This window comes from Chiloscyllium plagiosum, unplaced genomic scaffold, assembly GCF_037043375.1.
Source record: "Chiloscyllium plagiosum isolate Xiang-an unplaced genomic scaffold, Cpla_swu_hap1 HiC_scaffold_43, whole genome shotgun sequence".
Lineage (NCBI taxonomy): Eukaryota > Metazoa > Chordata > Chondrichthyes > Orectolobiformes > Hemiscylliidae > Chiloscyllium > Chiloscyllium plagiosum.
In genome coordinates this window covers 23091062-23111751 of record NW_028270181.1, presented here as the reverse complement: position 1 = coordinate 23111751, position 20690 = coordinate 23091062, and the positions used below count along the sequence as shown (strand labels likewise).

Here is a 20690-nt window from a genome sequence, read left to right as displayed (position 1 = left end):
CACTCCCAGGGTGAGTCCCTATGTGGCTGTACAGACCAATGCGGCGACCACAGGCTCTGTTACACCTGGGACAGATGGTGGGCACAGGGTGGGGCATTGGTGCGGCGGTGCACTCCTTTCGCTGTTTGCGTCCGGCTTTTTCCCACGCCTTCCCAGATTCTCCTCCTCCATTTTGGACGGCCTTGGGCCGGTGATTCCCAGGTGTCTGTGGGAATGTCACGCCCCACCCACTGAGACTTTGAGGGTGTCCCATGAAGCTCCACCCTAGGGAACAGACCCTGCTACTCACTCTATCCATGCCCCTCACGATCCCAAACCCTCCAGTGCCAGCAAATCTTCCCTGAACCTTTTGGAATACAAAAAAAATGCAAAAATTGTGCCCATTGATCTCCCCTCCAGAAAGGTACATAGAATTCCTATGGTGTTTCAGCCCATCGACTCTATACTAACTCTCCAAAGAGCATCCCTACCCCCTCTCTATATTTCCAAAGGCTAATCCACCTCGCCCACACGTCCCTGGACACTTTGGGCAATTTAGCCCAGCCAATCCATCTAACCTGCACATCTTTGGACTGCGGGAGGAAACAACAGCTCCTGGAGAGAACCCATGCGTGCACAGGGAGAAGGTGCAAACTCCATGTTGGCACTTGCCTGAGGCTGGATTCGAAGCCAGGTCCCTGGTGCTGTGAGGCAGCAGTGCTAACCACTGAGCCACCATGCCTTGGGCTTTAACTGTAGTCTTTTTTTGAGAAAAAAAAGGCATAAATTTTCAAAGTTTGTGACAAATGCCTTAACCAGATGGGGTATTTTATCGTTCTCAAGAACGTGATTTGTTTTTAACTGCTGGGAACTGAAATCAGGTTAGAAAGTGCTATTCCTGATAAATTGTGAAACTAAACGAGTGACTTTATTACCACATTCTATTCTCTCCAGGTTTACACAAGCCAGTTTGTGGCTCTCGTGATGTTTGCCCTCATGATGTCTGAGGATCGGATTTCCATGCAGCAGCGACGCAAGGAGATTATTCAGGGCCTACAGAATCTTCCAGGTAACGAATGCCTGCAAGAACACCCAGCGTTCTCTAATCCTGCTTGTGTTTCTCGGGTAGGGGTAAAACTTGCTGCAATTCCATATTTTGCAGCAATGTTAGAAAGGAATTCAGCTATAACCCTGCATTTGTCAAAAAAACGTTAACTAGCTTCGACGTTCCCAGTGGAATCTTTCCTCTGAATGTGTACATTTCTTGGTTGCTGTTGCAATGTAGAGTCACACATAAAGCACAGAAGCAGACCCTTTGGCCCAACCGGTCCGTGTCGAACATAATCCCAAACTAAGTTAGTCCCACTTGCCCATTCCTGGCCTATATCCCTCCAAACCTTTCCTATTTATGTAGTTATCCAAATGTCTTTTAAATGTTGTCATTGTTCCTGCATCCTTCACTTGCTTGAGAAGTTTATTCCCCACACAAACCACTACCTGTATAAAAATAATTTGCCCCTCATGTCTTTTTTAAATCTGTCTCCTCACACCTTAAAAAATGTGCCCCCGAGTTTTGAAATCCCTCATCCTAGGGACAAGACAACTACTATTAACCCTATCTATCCACCTCATGATTTTATAAACCTCCATAAGGTCACCTCTTACGCTCCCGTGAAAAAAAGTCGCAGCCTTTCTTTATAAGTTAAACCTTCCATACCTGGCAATGTCCTGATAAATCTCTTCTGAACCCTCTCCAGCTTAATCATATTCCTCCTATAACAATTTTAGTCAGGTATATTTGCAGATATTTGGCTGCATGTTTTCTTTGCAGTTTACAGTTGAGGCCATTATTCTAGGCATCCAGCACTCTTCCTCCTTTTAAAATTCTTATTAAAGCCATCCAAATCCTCACCACCCCCCTTCCTGTGTTGGTATCCTCCTACAACTCTACTACAACATGGAGAAAAAAACAGCTGCAAATAGAATCGAAAGAAGGAGGGGGGGTGAAATGATGAAAAGGCAAAATTAATGGCTGTCTGCGTAAATGTTCGAAGTGCTGAAAATAAAATAAATGAATGAACAGCATGAATAAAGCTATGATGTCATAGCCATTATGGAGATATGGTTACAAAGACATCAAAGTTGACACATCAATAAGGCAGCATGTGTGGGTGACTTTGATTTTCCCAGTCTATATGAAGATCAAATTGGCAAAGGTAGTGATGGGGAAGAATTCATTGACTGTCTTTGGAACCATTTCCTGAATCCAAATAGGATCAGCTGTTTTGGCTGTGGTGTTATGTAATGTGACCAATTTAATCAATTATCACCGAGTAAGAGATCATCCTCGGGACCAGTGACCATGAATTTAGTATTCAGTTTGAGAGTGAGAAACATGGGTTGGAAACAAAAGTGCAAAACTTAAGTAAACACCGATAAAGGCTGAGTGAATGAGAAGCAAACGGTTGAACAATGCCAGAAGTTTTAAATAGCTTATGGAATGAGCTGACAGAGGAAGTGGTAGAGGCGGGTACAATTAACCTTTTAAAAGGCGTTCAGATGGGTATATGAATAGGAAAGGTTTCGAGGATATGAGCCAAATGCTGGCAAATGGGAGTAGGTCAGATTGGAATGTCTGGTCAGTGGGGACGAGTTGGACACTACAGTGTCTGTTTCCATGCCGTATGACTCTAAGACTCTGATTATTCTGCATTCCAACCTTTCTGTTGCTCTATCGATTATACCGGCCCTGCTCTTTGGAAAAGCCACCCCCACCTCTAGCAGTCCCACCCCACAGTCTCTGCCTCTGTAGTTCTGTTTAAACCTACAACTTTGACCAAAGTTCATGTCATCCCTCTTAATAGTTGCTTTGATTTGATGTTATTGTTTATTTGATTTCATTTGAATGAAGCACCTTTGGAATGTACAATAAAGCTAGGAGTAGGCTTTCTGCCCCTCAATCCTTCTGCACTCTATAAGATCATGGCTGATCCGATTGCAACCTCAAACTCTCCTACTCCTGAAACCGATTAGGCTCCTTACTTAACAAGAATCTCTCCACTCTGCCTTAAAAATAGTCAAGCCCTTGGCTTCCACCAGTGTTTCCAGGAAGAGTGGTCAAAAGACTCAACTCTTGAGAGGGGGGGTAAAAAAGTTCAACCCACCTGTTTTAAATAGGTGACCACTGGTTTTTGAACAGTGACCCCTATGCCTTAATATCTGGCAGAAACAAATTACTGCAGATGCTGGAATCTCTACTGAAAACAAAAAATGTTGGAAATCACAGCGGGTCAGGCAACATCCATGGAGAGAGAGCGAACTAACATTTTGAGCAGACTCGAATCATTAGAATGCGCTCCCTCCACAGATGCTGCCTGACATGCTATGATTTCTAGCATTTATTTTTGTTTTCACATCTCAATATCCAACCTGTCAAACCCCCTTAGGATATTGTGCACATCAATCAAGTCATTCATTAATTTTCTAACTGCAGCAGATGCAAGCAAGTCTCTCCCAATTTTTCCTGATAAGCCAACCTTCCCAATCCAGGTATTCATCTGGCAAACCTTCCCTGAGCTTCTAATATAGCGATATCCTCCCTTAAAAATGGGTGCACAGAACTGCAGATGTGGTCTCAACCATGTCCTATTCAACTGAACGGTAACCTTCCCACATTTGTAGTCAATTGCTCTTGCATTAAAGATAACCTTCTATGGCAATTCCTAATTACTTGCTGTACCTGCACACGAACCTTTGGAGTCTAGGGCATTAGGGCGCCCATATCCCTCTGCAATCTCTATTTCGATAATATGCTTTTTTTTTATTCTTCCAAGTAGACAATTTCACATGTTCCCACATACTCCAACTCATTGCCCAGTCGCTTACTTTGTTTGTATCTCCCCTGCATTGTCCTTGTGCCCTCTTCACTACTTACGTTTATATCAGCAAACCTTGCACCCGTATCTTCCATCCCTTTGTCTAACCCTTAAAAGGCTGAAATTAGGGGATCGACTTATACACGAGGTATTGTTTTCGAGAGGATGAAATTCATGTTTGGAATGAGTCAAAAAAATGGACAAACAAGAGCCAGAACACACTATAAAATAATAAACAACAAAAGGGAAAAGAATTATGGCCATTTATCTACAAAATAACTGTCTCCATTTTGCCTGCTGCAGTAGAACAGTACGGTCATACTGGATTCAGTTGCCAGTACCATAAAGTGCATGTAGGTCTACACATGCGTGCAAAGGTTAATAGGCATATTTGTAAGTGGTCAGGCTGTCTACCGGGGTATTTGTACAACACACGGTTCATGAAATAAAATCAGAGGAGCAGTAAAAACCGAAAAATATTTTGATATTATTTTATTAAACAAAGACCACATGAAGCTGTTAATAATATATGATAAACACTTGACATCAAAACACTAATGTTTGCAGCAAAAAGCTCTTCTCACCGTATCCCCCAAATATTCAGGGATAGTTGCTTAAAACAAAAGTTACCGGTACACGTAAAAGTCCATTGGAATCCTTCAGATTCACTGTCCTCCTCAGTTGCACCACTGAATAATTCATTCCCGTTGTCTGGGTCAAACATCTCATTGTATGGATCATTTTCATCTGCACTCTCAAGGGGATCATCAATTGATTTGTCATCCCTTCCATCTGACCATAAATAATCATCTTCCGTCCCATCTAAAACATTAGAAATTCCACATTTTTGAAGGCTTTCACAATAATTTCAGTTTTCATCTCCTTCCAGGACTCTATAATCCAGGGCAGAAATGGCTATCACAAGGGGGCATAATTTTAAGGTGATTGGAGGAAGGTTTTGGGGAGATGTCAGAGGTCGGGTTCTTTACACAGAGTAGTGGGTGCGTGGAATGCACTGCTAGTGGTGGCAGTAGAGTCAGATACATATTAGGGACATTTAAGCGACTCTTAGATAGTACAATGATGAGTATGTAGGTTTGTCTGATCTTAGAGTAGGACAAAAGGTCAGTACAACATTGAGGGCTGAAGGGCCTGTGCTGTACTGATCAGATTACTTAGTGTGGAAACGGGCCCTTTGGCCCAACAAGTCCACACCGACCCTCCAAAGAGAAACCCACCCAAACTCATTCCCCTACATCTAACACTACGGCCAATTCACCTGACCTACACATTTTTGGACTGTGGGAGGAAACTGGAGCACCCAGAGAAAACCCACGCAGACACGGGGAGAATGTGCAAACTCCACACAGACAGTTGCCTGAGGCGGGAATTGAATCCGGGTCTCTGGCACTGTGAGGCAGTAGTGCTAACCACTGTACCAAACACTGTTCGGTGTTTTATGTCCTATATTCATGTACCTATCCAAATGTCTCTTAAACATTGTAACTGTACCCACATCCACCACTTCCGCTGCCAGTTCATTTCACACACACAACAATATAGCACCACAAAAGGTCCTTCGGCCCTCCAAGCCCACATCCAAACATTTTGCCCTTCCATATTAAAACTGTCTTCACTTACAGGATCCGTATCCCTCTATTCCCTTCCTATTCATGTGTTTGTCCAGGTGCTGCTTGAATGCTGCTATTGTGTCTGCTTCCAGGATGGGAGGGTGGGTCGTAGGGGGGGCGTGGACCTGACCAGGTAGTCACGGACCCACCGACTCCCACAGCTACCTGGATTACACCTCTTCCCACCCTATCTCTTGCAAAAATGCCATCCCGTATTCCCAATTCCTCCGCCTCCGCCGTATCTGCTCCCAGGAGGACCAGTTCCACCATAGAACACACCAGATGGCCTCCTACTTTAGAGACCGCAATTTCCCTTCCCACGTGGTTAAAGATGCCCTCCAACACATCTCGTCTACATCCCACACCTCCGCCCTCAGACCCCACCCCTCCAACGTAACAAGGACAGAACGCCGACATTTCCGCCACCTCCAAACAGACCCCACCACTAGGGATATATTTCCCTCCCCACCCCTTTCCACCTTCCTCAAAGACCGTTCCCTCCGTGACTACCTGGTCAGGTCCATGCCCCCCTACGATCCACCCTCCCATCCTGGCACTTTCCCCTGCCACCGCAAGAACTGTAAAACCTGTGCCCACACCACCTCCCTCGCCTCTATCCAAGGCCCTAAAGGAGCCTTCCATATCTATCAAAATTTTACCTGCACATCCACTAATATCATTTATTGTATCCGTTGCTCCCGATGCGGTCTCCTCTACATTGGGGAGACTGGGCACCTCCTAGCAGAGCGCTTTAGGGAACATCTCGGAGACACCCGCACCAATCAACCAAACCGCCCCGTGGCCCAACATTTCAACTCTCCCTCCCACTCTGCCGAGGATATGGAGGTGCTGGGCCTCCTCCACCGCCGCTCCCTCACCACCAGACGCATGGAGGAAGAACGCCTCATCTTCCGCCTCGGAACACTTCAACCCCAGGGCATCAATGTGGACTTCAACAGCTTCCTCATTTCCCCTTCCCCCACCTCATCCTAGTCTCAAACCTCCAGCTCAACACTGTCCCCTTGTCTTGTCCGGACTTGTCCGACCTGCCCAGCTCCTTTTCCACCTATCCACTTCACCCTCTCCTCCCTGACCTATCACCTTCATCTCCTCCCCCACTGACCTATTGTACTCTATGCTACTCTCTCCCCACCCCCACCCTCCTCTAGCTTATCTCTCCACGCTTCAGGCTCTCTGCCTTTATTCCTGATGAAGGGCTTTTGCCCGAAACGTCGATTTTGCTGAAGCTCCTCGGATGCTGCCTGAACTGCTGTGCTCTTCCAGCACCATTGATCCAGAACCTTTCTTCATAGCTCAAATCCTCTATACCAGGCAACATCCTGGTAAACCTTTCCTGTAACCTCTCCAAAGTATCCACTTCCCTCTGGTAGAGTGGTGACCAGAACTGTATGCAATATTCCAAACTCACTACCTTTTGTGTGATAACACCTATCACTCTGTTGGAAAAAAATAATTGCCCCACATTGTCCTTTTTAAAACCTTCTCCCCTCACCTTGAAACAATGCCACCTAGTTTTGAAATTCCCTACCTTAGGGAAAAGACCTTGGCTGTTCACCCTATCCATGCTCCTCATGATTTTATAAACCTCTATACGGTCACCCCTCAGCCTCCTACTCTCCAGTGGAAAAAGTCCCAGCCTATTTTTATAAATCAAACTCTCCATTACCAGCAACATCCTAGTGAAGCGCATTCTGAACCCTGTCCATTTTAATCATATCCTTCCTATAACAGGGTGACTATAACTCGGCATAGTATTCCAGAAGCAGTCTCACTAACATCCTGTACAACTTCAACATGACTCTACATGCCCTGTGATAACCTCTAACACTTTCCCTCTGACAGAAGTTAAAGCCCCGGGTTTGTAGAGTTCATCCCTCCCATTTCCTGCTGCTTCTGGGAAGTGGAAGAGAGGGTGGAACACAGAAAAATCACAATCACCAGAGAAGTGACACTTACTGCATTGTTGGAGCTAAGTGTTAACAAGCAATGAGTCCTGATGGGCTTCATCCGAGGGTCTTAAAATAAGTGGCGAGTGAGATAGCTGATGCATTGGTTTAATCTTCCAAAACTCACTTTGTTTGGGAACTGTTGGATTGAGAGTTAGTAAACTTTTTGGGATTCTTTGCAACAGGATGATATAATTGCAAGTTGTTATAATAATATTTTGCAGCCTTGGATGCATATCAATACTCAGTGGTCGAAACCTTTTTTTGGCAGATTACAATGCCCCATACTGCTGCTGAGAGTGCGCTGCTGCATCTCATGTTAAAGAGAACCCTTCCCTTTGCTTTTCAGACAGAAACATCAGCTGCTGCTTGACAGTAATCCTGATTACTGTTTTTGTTCCCTGACTGCTGTTTTTCTAGAGCAAATAAAGGAAGTTCTCAGCTCAGACGAGGAGATCCAGAGATTAGCAAGCGAGCTGTATCAGCAGAAGTCCGTGCTCATTATGGGCCGTGGTTATCATTATGCCACTTGCCTGGAGGGGGCGTTGGTGAGTAACGCTCAAGTTTCAGTCAGGGCCAATCGATTCTGCAGAGAGACAAATTCCACTGTGGGTAACACCTTTCAATAGCTCAGCTGAGTTGGTGTAATATCTATGTTAAAATCTCTGCCGTGATATTCTTAAGTCAGAGGACTTGTTAGTGTAGGTGTTGTCTTCAAGCCATGATAAAGATAATGCTGAAGAGCAGCAAATTTATTAAATGCCTTATTTTGTCCTCGGCTGATCACTAATAAGTATGAGTCATGTATTTCCTTTTACATGGTACTGTGAGGCTCTCTCAGTGTCACCGGTATACACCGTGGAAATGAACGCTTGGCTCTTTTTAAACTGGTACAATTACAATGTTTAAAAGGCATCTGGATGGCTACGTGAATAGAAAGGGTTGAGAGGGATATGGGCCTAATACAAGCAAATGGGACTAGGTCAGAATGGGATGTCAGCGAGTTAGACCGAAGGTTGTGTTTCTGAGCTGTATGACTCTATGACTATGTGTTGCAGAAAATTAAGGAGATTACTTTCATGCACTCGGAGGGAATCCTGGCCGGAGAGCTGAAGCACGGGCCCTTGGCACTGGTGGACCATCGGATGCCTGTCATCATGGTGGTCATGAGAGACCCCACCTTCGTCAAGTGTCAGAATGCATTGCAGCAAGTGGTGGCCCGTCAGGTAACGTTTGGTTTTGGTGGTTTGGGGGATACAGAGGGGGGCTGGCTGTGTGCTAGGGGCTCCAAGCTCTCCCAGCTAGGGAATTATTTTATTCATTCATGGGATGTGGGCATCGCTGGGAACGTGATTGCTGGCTCAATGCCAGGGACCTGGGTTCAATCCCACCTTGGGTGTCTTGTCTGTGAGGAGTTTGCACATTCTCCCCGTGTCTGCATGGCTTTCCTCCGGGTGCACTGGTTTCCTCCCACAGTCCAAAGATGTGCAGCTTAGGTGGATTGGCCATGAGCAATACAGGGTTTCAGGGTTGGGGTGAGTCTGGGTGGGACGCTCTTCAGAGGGTTAGTGTGGACTCAGTGGGCTGAATGGCCTGCTTCCATACAGTAAGGAGTGTTTGATTCTTCTATTCTATGAATATTGCCAATCCCGAGAGGGCAGTTTGAGAGTCTGTGGGCCTGGAGTCACATGCAGGCCAGACTGGGTAAGGATGGTAGATTTCCTTCCTTGCTGGACCTTAGTACACCAAATGGGTTGTTCCTGTCAATGGTCAATCATCATTAGGACCTATATCTGAATTTTTATTGAATTCAAATTTCACCATCTGGGTCCCCAGAACACTAGCTGAGTCTCTGGATTAATAATCGAGCAATAATGCCACTAACCCATCACCTCTCCGAAACTGCAGTGGTACACGTCACTCGGGTTGCTGTGGCAACATGGCATTTTTTAAGCTTGTAATCGGGAGCTGTGGATAGTGATGGCCGAGTTCTGATTACTTTCCATTATGTGTCTTTTCTGAGAATCTCTCATGCTCTTGCCATCCATTGTTGCCATGTGATTTGCAGTTTGATTCTCAATTTAATTGGCCATGTTATGGAACGCCTCCCAGAAATCAGAGTTTATCAGTAAGAGGCAGGGTTTTTACCCAAAATGCCTCTTGTTTGTTTAAAGCACAGGAAACGGCCTGTATGACCCTCAACATGTTTATGACAACTGTGTAATGTTCACCCACCCAACATCCATATAAAATGAACAGATGGAAAGTCAGAGGTGCCTAAAGTTTACCACAATCCTCCCTCCGATCATTGACGTGCCTTGGCAACTTAGTGACTGATGTCAGAGCAGGATTTCAAAAATCTCTTCTTTGCTTGACTGCATGCGATCCAGGCATGTGGCAGCCAACAGTGAGCTCACACCATGCCAGAACCATTCACAAAGTCTGGAGAAGGAAAGACATTCGAGCCCTCCGTGATCTGTGTAAGCTTGCTCCCCATTCAGCAAAGATGGCTGAAACCATTTCCATGGTCTGACCTGCCAAGTCCAAGAGAGTAGGCTCCGAGATGGAATTGCGATTTTAGTGACTGCAGCTGTCCAGGGGTTTTCCAACGTTTGGATTTCTTTTCCTGAAATTTGTGTGGCTTTGTGTTTAACAAAACAAAGCAGTTGAGAGAGCAGATTCTGAGAGTGCCCTTGTCCCTTGTAATTTAGAGTCACAGTGTTAGCCAGGGCAGAAACAGACCTTTCGCTCCCACTCGTCCATGCTGACCTGATATCCTAAATTGATCTCGTCCCATTTGCCAGCATTTGGCCCATATCGCTGTAAACCCTTCCTATTCATGTACCAATCCAGATGCCTTTTAAATGTTGGAATTGTACCAGCCTCCACCACTTCCTCTGGCAGCTCATCCCATGCACGCACCACCCTCTGCATATAAAAGCTGCCTGTCAGGTCCCTTTCAAATATTTTCCCCCTCACCCCAAACTTATGCCCTCTAGTTTTGGTCATCCCTACCCTGGGGAAAAGACCTTTGTGATTCATCATATCCATGCCCCTCACGATTTTATAAACCTCTACAGTCCTGTACAGCTGCAGGGTGACATCTGCAACATAGAACACAGAAAATAGCAGCAGGGATAGGTGATTCTGCCATCTTGAGATCCTTTCTTTCCACTTTTCTCCACATGGCTTTCTAATCCCTTATAAGCGACATCCTCAATGATCCTTTAATTCGCGGTCAAATTCTCCCATAAACTCACCTTGATCTCCGACACTTCTACAGTGTTACAGATTTGCACTCCCAGATCAAATCACATCTTCGCAATGTAGAATAAAGAAAATAGGAGCAGGGATTGGCCGATTCTGCCTCTTGAATCTGTACAACTACTTATCTGGATCATGGCTGATCTCCTACTGTCTCTCTAATGCCATCGCATCCTTCCGATAATGTGACGACACAATACTTTGCTATGCTCTCGCTAACATCTTACACAGTTCCTTCACAACCTTCCTGCTTTTCTATTCAGTGCCTCAGCATTCTGTTCCTTCAAAATTGCAGAGCTTAGGATAGCTGGTCAACATGGACAAGTTGGACCAAAGGGTCTGTTTCCAAGCTGTATGATTCTGTGACTGTTCAAGACATGTATCCCACGTGCCTTCTTAATCACTCTATCTATCTGTCCTGCTGCCTCTAGGGTCAATGGATATGCATACCAAGATCCTGTAAATCCTCTACACTTTTTAGGGTCTGACTGTCCATCGTCCATGTATTCCCTCACCGTGTTTACTTCCGTGTCATTTGTGAACCTACTGATCAAACCTCCAACATTTCTCAGTATTCATGCATCATTCCACCTCAAACTAGCTTATCCTAAATGATACCCATTGAAGGTGCCCTGTGCTGTCTTGTGAGGGGTTGGGAGCTCCATGACTGTGAGACCCTACCTCCCATTGGACCTGTCACATGTCAACCCACAAGTTTATAGACACGTGTTGCTCTCATTTCCAGGCAGTAGGTTGCAGGAAATGTCTGTGGTTGTCCACATAGTGACAGTTTGTAGGGGGCTGTTGGAGGAACTGAGGTAGGGGGTGTAGTTGAAACAGATTTTGCCTGTCCTCGGATGCTGCCTGAATTGCTGTGCTCTTCCAGCACCACTGATCCAGAATCTGGTTTCCAGCATCTGCAGTCATTGTTTTTACCGTGTAGTTGAAACGTCCACCAGACAATGGTGGAAGTGTTCAGAAGGTGGCGCTGGAGAGACTGGGCAAGATGCGTTTCCTTTATTAGGAGGAGTGCAAGGGGGAGAGGGGGGGCGGGGAGTAGAATTATCAAAATTGATCAGGCACCGTGGACTTCAAAATCGGGGATAGTGTGCAGATTCCAGCCTCATGTAACCAATCTAGCAACGTCTTCGACTCCCAACAGCTGACTTTTGTGGGCAGTCATTAAGCCAAAGCCAGTTGCCTGAAAGGAGTTAACAATCTCTCAGGCTTGGATTTGCCCTATTGGAGCAACAGCTTAGAGATGTCAATGAGAAAGCTGAGCCACCAATCACATTGAGATACTCCCACAGACTGCAACTCTGTCACTAAAAGCACTGACTATCCTTCAGTTTTATTACATGACTTTAGATAGTGAAACGCTGATATTATCATATCATAAAAGTGTGGGTTGTTAAAAGTTATGGCACTTTACAGAATTGTTGCAGTGCAGAAAGAGGCCATTCAGCCTATTATGCCTGTGCTGGTTCTTGATACCTAGTGCTAATCTCCTGCCTTTACCCGATATCCCTCCACACCATCCACCCGTCCACTGCAAAGGATAATTTGACAGGCCTTGAGACCTGATTAAGAAGTAGGGATGAGTAGGCCATTCAGTAGGGTCATAGCTCAGCCGCACCTAATCTGAAATTAGGTTTTAGGATCAACGAGACTGCTTAGTAGAAATTATTAACTTAGAATGTTGTTTTAAAAACCCAGTTTTGACTTATTTGATCAGATATAATGTTTTCCAAGCTGCTTCTAACCAGACTGACAATGTGAAAGTAAAGGTTTATGTGACGTCAATGCTGCCTCAGGTTAGCAGTCTGGATGGACAACTGCAGAGTCTCCCCTGTTGGAATCCCATGGAATCACTGACAGCAGCTTCTGGATTTCCGTGTTATTCTGCATATGCGCTGACTCCCAAAGTTGTTGTCAGTTCCAGTCGAGCATTAACAGTGAATGCAGGTCAAAATCACCAGAGGTAAGGGGTCAGCCATTCAGGACTGAGATGAGGAAGAATTTCTTCCCTCAGAGAGTTGTGAACCTGTGGAATTCTCTCCCACAGGAAGCCGTTGGGGCCAGTTCATCAGATATATTCAAGAGGGAGCTGGACATGGCTCTTGCAGCTCAAGGGATCAAGGGGTATGGAGAGAATGTGAGAACAGGATACTGTAATTGTATGATCAGCCATGATGATATTGAATGGTCATACAGGCTCGAGGGGCCGAATGGTGTAATCCTGAACCTATTTTCTATGTTTCCATGTAAAATTCCGACCAGACCTGCTTTAATCCTTGACAGACCAGCCATCATTCTGCTGACTGGTGGTCAGTCCAGAACATTGGAATTAGAATAGAATAGGATCCCTACAGTGTGGAAACAGGCCCTTTGGCCCAACAAGTTCACACCGACCTTCCGAAGAGTAACCCACCCAGACCCATTTCCCTACCCTATTACTCTACATTGACCCCTGACTAATGCACCTAACCTACACATCCCTGAACACTATGAGCAATTTAACATGGCCAATCCACCTGTGCATCTTTGGAGGAAACCCACACGGACACAGGGAGAATGTGCAAGCTCCACACAGACAGTCGCCCAAGGCTGGAACCGAGCCTGGATCCCTGGCACTGTAAGGCAGCAGTGCTAACCACTGAGCCACCGTGCCGCCCCTAATTACCCAATGTGACATTGTATGTACCTTGATCATGTATGAATTAGCCAGGGTGAATTTACCCAGCACTTGTAGAGTCATCATCAAGTCATACAGCATGGAAACAGACCCTTTGGTCCAACCAGTCCATGCTGAACATAATCCCAAACCAAACTAGTTCCACCTGTCTGTTCTTGGTCCATATCCCTCTAAGCCTTTCCTATTCATGTACTTATCCAAATGTCTTTTAAACATTGTAATTGTGCCTACATCCACCACTTCCTCTGGAAGTTCATTCCACACATAAACCACTCTCTGTGTAAAGAAAATAATTGCCCCTCATGTCTTTTTTTAAATCTCTCTCCTCTCACCTTAAAACTGTGCCCCCTCATGTTGAAATCTCCTATCCTAGGGAAAAGACGAGTACCATTAACTCGTACCAATAACCCCTTGTTATTTTATAAACTTCTGACAGTCTCAACCTCTTGCACTCCAGTGGCAAAATGTGAAAAAGGTGTCAGTGTTGGACTGGGGTGGGCAAGGTCAGAAGCTACACCACACCAGATTATAGTCCAGCCGGTTTATTTGAAATCACAAGCTTTCGGAGCGCTGCTCTTTCGTCAGGTGCAGTTTGGAGCAGCCCTCCAAAAGTTGGGATTTCAAATAAACCTGTTGGACTATCACCTCGTGTTGTGTGACTTCTGACCAATGAAGAAAAAGGTCCTAGTCTATCAGCCTTCCTTTATAGCTCAAACCTTCCATAGCCGGCAACATCCTGGTAAACCTGATTCATCTCCTAAATTGTTTTGCTATTCGTAACCTTGAAGATTTTGGGATGGTTCCTGTAATTGTGGAGTGTGAGCTGTTTCCTGGGATTGGGATCATAATCGGGAAAGGTGTGGCTGGTAGGACAGGCAGGGCAGGGATTGGGTGACGTTTACTCTGTAGTTTGTATTCCATAGGGGCGGCCCATCCTGATCTGTGAGAAGAACGATGAGGAGACGATGAAGAATGCTTACCGTGCGATCAAAGTTCCCCACACAGTGGATTGCCTGCAGGGAATCCTCAGTGTTATCCCTCTCCAGCTTCTCGCCTTCCACCTCGCTGTCCTCCGAGGCTATGACGTGAGTTGTTGCTTTACTCAAAATATAACACGCTATCGGTTCATGGAACGGATGAATAATCAAGAGACTTGTGGTTTTTTTTTTGTTAGTTAACCTAATTTTCTAATGGACATATCATTTTCCACCTCTGGAGCAGGTGGGTCTTGAACCCCGTCGGGTGTCTCGGTTCGGGAGTAGGGACACTACCACTGTACTGCAGGAGGGCCCCCCTGAAGAGGGTTTTTATCATGCTCAAAACTAGTAAAGATCACGTGTGACCCAAGAGGTAGCAAATTTTATCGCCGGTGTTGAAATATTGGAGGTCAGTTAGCTCAGCTAGTTGGACAGTTGATTTATGATGCAGAGTGACGTCAACAACATAGGTTCAATTCTGATGCTGGCTGCGGTTACCCTGGAAGCCCCATTTTCTCAACCACGCCCCTCACCTGGGGCGTGATAACCCTCGGGTTAAACTCGCTACCAATTGTCTCTGTCTAATGAGTGGGCAGCCTTAGATCCTCTTGGGAGTTTCCCACCTTAACACTTGGCTTCAGTGATGGAAGTTTGGCTGTAACTCTGGGGGCTAGTCCAACTCCAACACTGGAGCAGAATGGATCCCAATGTGCTTCGGGTTGGGCTCTGAGCAAGTAATTAACAGCAGCCCATATGAAGGTGGCTGCAGAAGTGAAGCATTCCCTCAAGCAGGGATCAGGAAGAGCTGAAACAGCATCGTTCGCTTTGCCTTAGAGATTTGAAGTGCAGAGTTTTCCTCAAAGAAAAATAAGTCTTGAATCTCTCTTGTGTAAACAAAATCTCCCACGCATTGTAAAGACACTTGTGGCCTGGCAAGTACACTCTCTGAAGGAAGGCTGGCTTCGAATGATTCACTCGAAGGCTCACATTCTGAATGTTTTTTTTTTAATCTTTTTTTACATGAGTGATCCAAGCCTGGTGGTTTTCCTCTCACACACCTCTCTTCCAACACCTTTTACCCTCTCCAGGTGGACGACAACAAGCGACTGAGGAAGATTGAAGCAGATTACGTGCCGATGTGAGATGGCGCGTGATTTGTGAGTCAGCGCGATGGCTAGAGACTGTATCCACTGTTTGGAGGCCGTGTTCGCCTTACTGGGAGCAATGTTCACAGACAACGCACAGTTTACTCTTAGTTTGTATTTTTGGGCAACAGGAATTCTTTGGTCAACAAAAATAATGAAACTATCCGGGAATACACTGGCCTCAATCATATGGGGCGCGGAATAATTTTCTAGTCTATTATTTTCTAATGCTTAGGGCATTTTTAAAGCTCTTTCATACCAAATTGTTTAGCCACTGTAGCAGAAGCAGTATTTTTTGAAAACTTCATTGACATGGTGGTGATTTTTGTGAGACTAACGCAAATGTGCGGCTGGGAAATGGAATTTGTGTCTGTGTCAGCTCTCTCGACTTAAATTTGTTGCCAGATCTTTGTGTTAATTCCATGCTTTGCCACTGCTGTTTACTTTTCCCACTGAGGAGTGCGGGAGACCTCGAGTGATAGTTGAATAAACTTGGGAATGCTGAAATGCTGAAATCATGGAGATGTGCAGCACGGAAACAGGTCCTTCAGTCCCAGACGTCCATGCCAACCAGATATCCTCAATTAATCCAGTCCTATTTGCCAGCGTTTTGCACTTAAGAGGTCCTTGATGAAATTTGGACCCTGGACAGAGGGTGTCAATCTCCTCCAGTCAATGCAGACTTTATCTGTGCAGGAAAACCGTGGGGAGCACAAGTGCAGCGTTATCGATAATGTGCTACTGCCTGTAAGGCATCAAACCGGGAGACTGGATTCATAAAGCTGCCTCCTCATTCTAACTCTTTGCCCCTAGGATCATTGCATGATGTAACTGCCAGGTTTCTCTGTAGGTTTAAAAATCCTTATCTTCTTGACCTACATTTATGCTGATTTTGGGTCCCTCTTGCTGTCTGCTGCCTGAACAGTGAAAAGCATGCTGCATTATATACAGGATTTGGAGATGCCAGGATTTGGAGTGTTGGACTGGGGTGTACAAAGTTAAAAATCACACACCACCAGGTTATAGTCCAACAGGTTTATTTGGACAATCGGGTGGTTGATGAAGGAGCAGCGCTCCGAAAGCTAGTGCTTCCACTTAAACCTGTTGGACTATAACCTGGTGTTGTGGGATTTTTAGCATTATATCCAGATTATTCTTTGGAAACTAATCCACACGGGACTTTTAATAGATATTCCTTTGCTTGTGCCACTGCCTTATTCAATGTACTAACCTTTAACCCCTCTTCCCTCTTCCTTTTGGGCAGCATGGTGGCTCAGTGGTTAGCACTGCTGCCTCACAGTGCCAGGGACCTGAGTTCAATTCCCACATTAGGTGACTGTGTGTGTAAAGTTTGCACATTCTTCCTGTGTCTGTGTGGGTTTTGTCTGGGTGCTCTGGTTTCCTCCCACAATCTAAAATATGTGCTGGCAAGGTGAATTGGCCATGCTAAATTGCCTATAGTGTTAGGTGCGTTAGTCAGGGGTAGATATAGTGCAGGAGAATGGGTCTGTGTGGGTTACTCTTCGGATGATCGGGGTGGGTCGAAGGGCCTGTTTCCATACTACAGGGAATCTAATCTAAAGAAGGTAATTTGAATTTTATACAATTTCATTTCTCTTTGCTCTGTTACCATCGTAGTGGCAGATAAGTGACTGCTTCCTAACTCTGACTTCCCTGAAAGAAGCCAGAAGAATTATCTCACAGCCTGAATAATTGAGAGATTCCTAACTAACAAATAATATGTTGATCACTAAATCATCATTGCTGTGACTGCTGGACAGACTTCCTTGCTTTGGGCGGGGGAGCAGGGACAGTGCCATGAGAATGTTGGTCTTCATCTCTATTAGTTACCTCACGACCTGTCTAATCTCTCCATCTCCCTCAGCTATTTCTCTTCCTCTTCCATTTGGCCTGGGAGTGGGTGCCCCCAACCTCCCCAGTGCTTGGTGATACATTGCACAAGGAATCACCCTTCTGTTTGCTGATTATCCACTGGTTGGTCCACTGCCCTCGTCAGTCATTGTGAGTGGGAGCTTGGACCCTGGTTAATGTTTCCTCTCCCACTCCTCCCCCCCCCCCCCCCCCCCCCCCCCCACCCCACCAGCTCCCTTGCTGATACAATAGGTAATGTTCCCTAAAATCAGTTGGATGACAGTAATACATTATCTAACAACGTATCTGGAATGGAGTACTCCTTCCATCAGCTGACACTTTCACCCAAATACATCCTAACATAAAGCACTCAATCCACCGGCTTAAGCATTCATTTTCTCCACCAGAGAATCCCGACAGTGGAAGGAGGCAATTTGGCCCATTGTGTCTACACTGACCCTCCAAGGAGTGTGCCACTCAGACCCAGCCCACCCCCTACCCTATCCCTATCTCACCCCGCGTTTACCCTGGCTAACCCACCTAGTCTGCACGTCCCTGGACACACTCTGGGCAATTTAGCCTGGCCAATCCACCCCAACCTGCGTGCCTTTGTCCCACCAAGCAGAGAAGAACATCCGAAGTGGGTGCAAGCACCATGGCCTGCAAGTTTTCCTTCATATCACACTGCGTCCTGAATGAATGTGGATCACCATTCCTTCACTGTCGCTGGGTGAGAATCCTGGAACACCCGTCCCATCAGCACTGTGGCCCTATCTGCACCAGATAGGCTGGGGTGGGTGGAGAACACCACCATCTCCTCAAGGGTAAGCTGGGATCCGTAATCAATTCCTGCCTTACGATGCCCACAGCACAGGGATGAATACATTATAAAAGAAATACAGTTGTTGAGTTTTCTACCTTTTTAAACCATTTTGAGTTCCTTTTTTTCCACTTTACTCCACCTGGCTTTCTAATCTCTGCAATTCGTTCCTCGCTTTCTTTTATCTTTTTTTAAGAGAGTCAGTGCCCTAAACTGAGGAGATTCTAAATCTTTTGGATTTATTTTTCTTTTTCTCTTCCACCCCCCCCCCCCACACACACACACACACTACCGCCTGACTGCAGTAGTGCTTATATTTTCCCCAGCACCCATGTTGTGTGTGTGCAGGTGTAGGACACAGTGACAATCAACAGGTTTACAAACCTTTATTCATTTTCCACCACTCGCACTCTCTTATAAGGAACGTGCTCACCAGTCCTTTAATTTGGGGTCAAATTCTCTCATAAACTCACCCCGATCTCCAACAGTTCTACAGTGTTAACAGACTCAACTTTGCCCTCCCTGATCATGGGGCGGCACGGTGGCTCAGTGGTTAGCACTGACCAGGGATCCAGGTTCAATTCCAGCCTCGGGCAACTGTCTGTGTGGAGTTTGCACATTCTCCCTGTGTCTGCGTGGGTTTCTTCCAGGTGCTCCGGTTTCCTCCCACAGTCCAAAGATGTGCAGGTCCGGTGAATTGGCCATGCTAAATTGACCATAGTGTCAGGTGCATTAGTCAGAGGGAAATGAGTCTGGGTGGGTTGCTTTTCGGAGGGTCAGTGTGGACTGGTTGGGCCGAAGGGCCTGTTGCCACACTGTAGGGATTCTAAAATATTGCATCTTCACAACATGGTACACGGTGTACCATGTAACATGGTGACAATGCAAATTAATAAACTTCTGAAAAGGCTCTGTCCCTTCTCTGGAGTGCTGGAACTCTGGAGTCAATTTGGATATTTTACGTAGAGTGGTGAATTAGTTAAACTGCCTCTGATGTGCATTAAGGACATGAATTTTACATGTGGCACGTCACTTCAGTAAAAAGGAAACTGATTTTTTTTTGCTGGTTACAGCATGACAGAGAATGGTGGAAGTCTCTAGGTTTTCTGCCTCTATCACTGCTCATTCCTTTGCAGCTGAGGGCATGGGGATGGGTTGTCTTTTTGTGCTTTGAAGCAAATGAGACTTGCTGGTGCACAACAACAGGGACAGCAAGTCTGAAATACAGTGTGCGGTGCCTACAAACAAAACCAGGGAGTGCCAACAGGCTTTGCATAGAGTCTCCGGTTTCTGAGAGTAAAGTATTGCGTGAGGCCTATCAAGCAACTTCCTCTCCCAGAAATACATCCTGGTTTGCTTGCTCTTATATTTTAATTCATCTTCGGAAAGGGTTCTCAGTTCATCGATAGAATCATTGGGTTATAAGGAGCATGGAGTCACTCCTTGACTAGAACATTTGTTGGCTACTTTTGAACTTTAATTTTTCTCCCTTTATGGAGGGGGTTAATGCCATTACACTTGAACTTGCATTTGCCTAAATCCACCAAGTTTGAGAGCGGGGAGCAGCTGACAGGGAGCAAATGGGTGCATTGCAGACAGAACTGTAAAGGAGGTGGGTTTCTCGACAAAGTGGATGGCTTTGTAAGTCTCAATTTAAATAAAGCTTTAGAATCTGCCCACCAAGTGTTTGGTTTTCCTTTTTGAAGTTGTTATATATTATTCAAAGCTCGAAGACACCAGATGGAGAACACTGATACCTGGGCTGGATGCTGGTGAAAACAGAATCACATCATTGGAATGATGCATCGTGTTACCAAAATCTAATGGGAGTTTGATTCCTGGACCACGTGTGTGATTTAGAGACTCCCAACTATATTTTGGGAGCTGTGTCCTCTATCTATTGGATACAATGCAACAACCTGCCTGGGTTTGTTAGTCAGCACTTCCTAAACGTATTAGCTCCACCAATAAAGAGAAGGGAGGCAGGTATTTTTCAGATCCTGAATGGCCTTGTCAAGATGGAAGTGATGTTTCCTGTTGGTAATTCCAGAAAACCTACTTAACAGAAGGATGGGAGTTTAGAATGAAAGGTTTCCTTTTTAAGATAAAGGTGAAGAGAATTGCCTTTTGTTCTCTCTGGAGAGGAATTTACCATCTTTGAAGGTGGGGGATCCTTAAGTATGTTTAAGGCAGAGCTAGATTCCTGATTGGAAGGGCAATTGAGACGTATTGAACTGGATGGGCACGTGGAGTTTGAAACACCAGCAGATCAGCCATGATCATTTTCAATGGCACAGAGGACTTGAGAGATTGAGTGGTCTATATTTCCCAGGCAACTAAGAATAGGTAATAAATGCAAGGCTTAACAATGACACCACATCCTGGGAATGAATTAAAATAACTTTTCCCCAGTTAGAGGTTTCCCACTGTCAAAAATTGCTCAACCCCTCAACTCTTTCAAATAA

At 45.5% G+C, this 20690-nt stretch overlaps 1 protein-coding gene across 1 annotated transcript in view; it reads left to right on the top strand.

The window, feature by feature from the left end:
- LOC122541799 (glutamine--fructose-6-phosphate aminotransferase [isomerizing] 1-like) overlaps positions 1 to 19902 on the top strand; it is a 92661-nt gene extending 72759 nt beyond the window's left edge. Inside the window, exons 15-19 of the mRNA XM_043678794.2 lie at positions 934 to 1048; positions 7873 to 8000; positions 8511 to 8678; positions 14335 to 14496; positions 15477 to 19902. Coding sequence (XP_043534729.2) covers positions 934 to 1048; positions 7873 to 8000; positions 8511 to 8678; positions 14335 to 14496; positions 15477 to 15530 — 627 coding nt within the window. The 3' untranslated portion in view covers positions 15531 to 19902. The remainder of the gene's footprint in view (positions 1 to 933; positions 1049 to 7872; positions 8001 to 8510; positions 8679 to 14334; positions 14497 to 15476) is intronic.
- Positions 19903 to 20690: the final 788 nt, after the last annotated feature.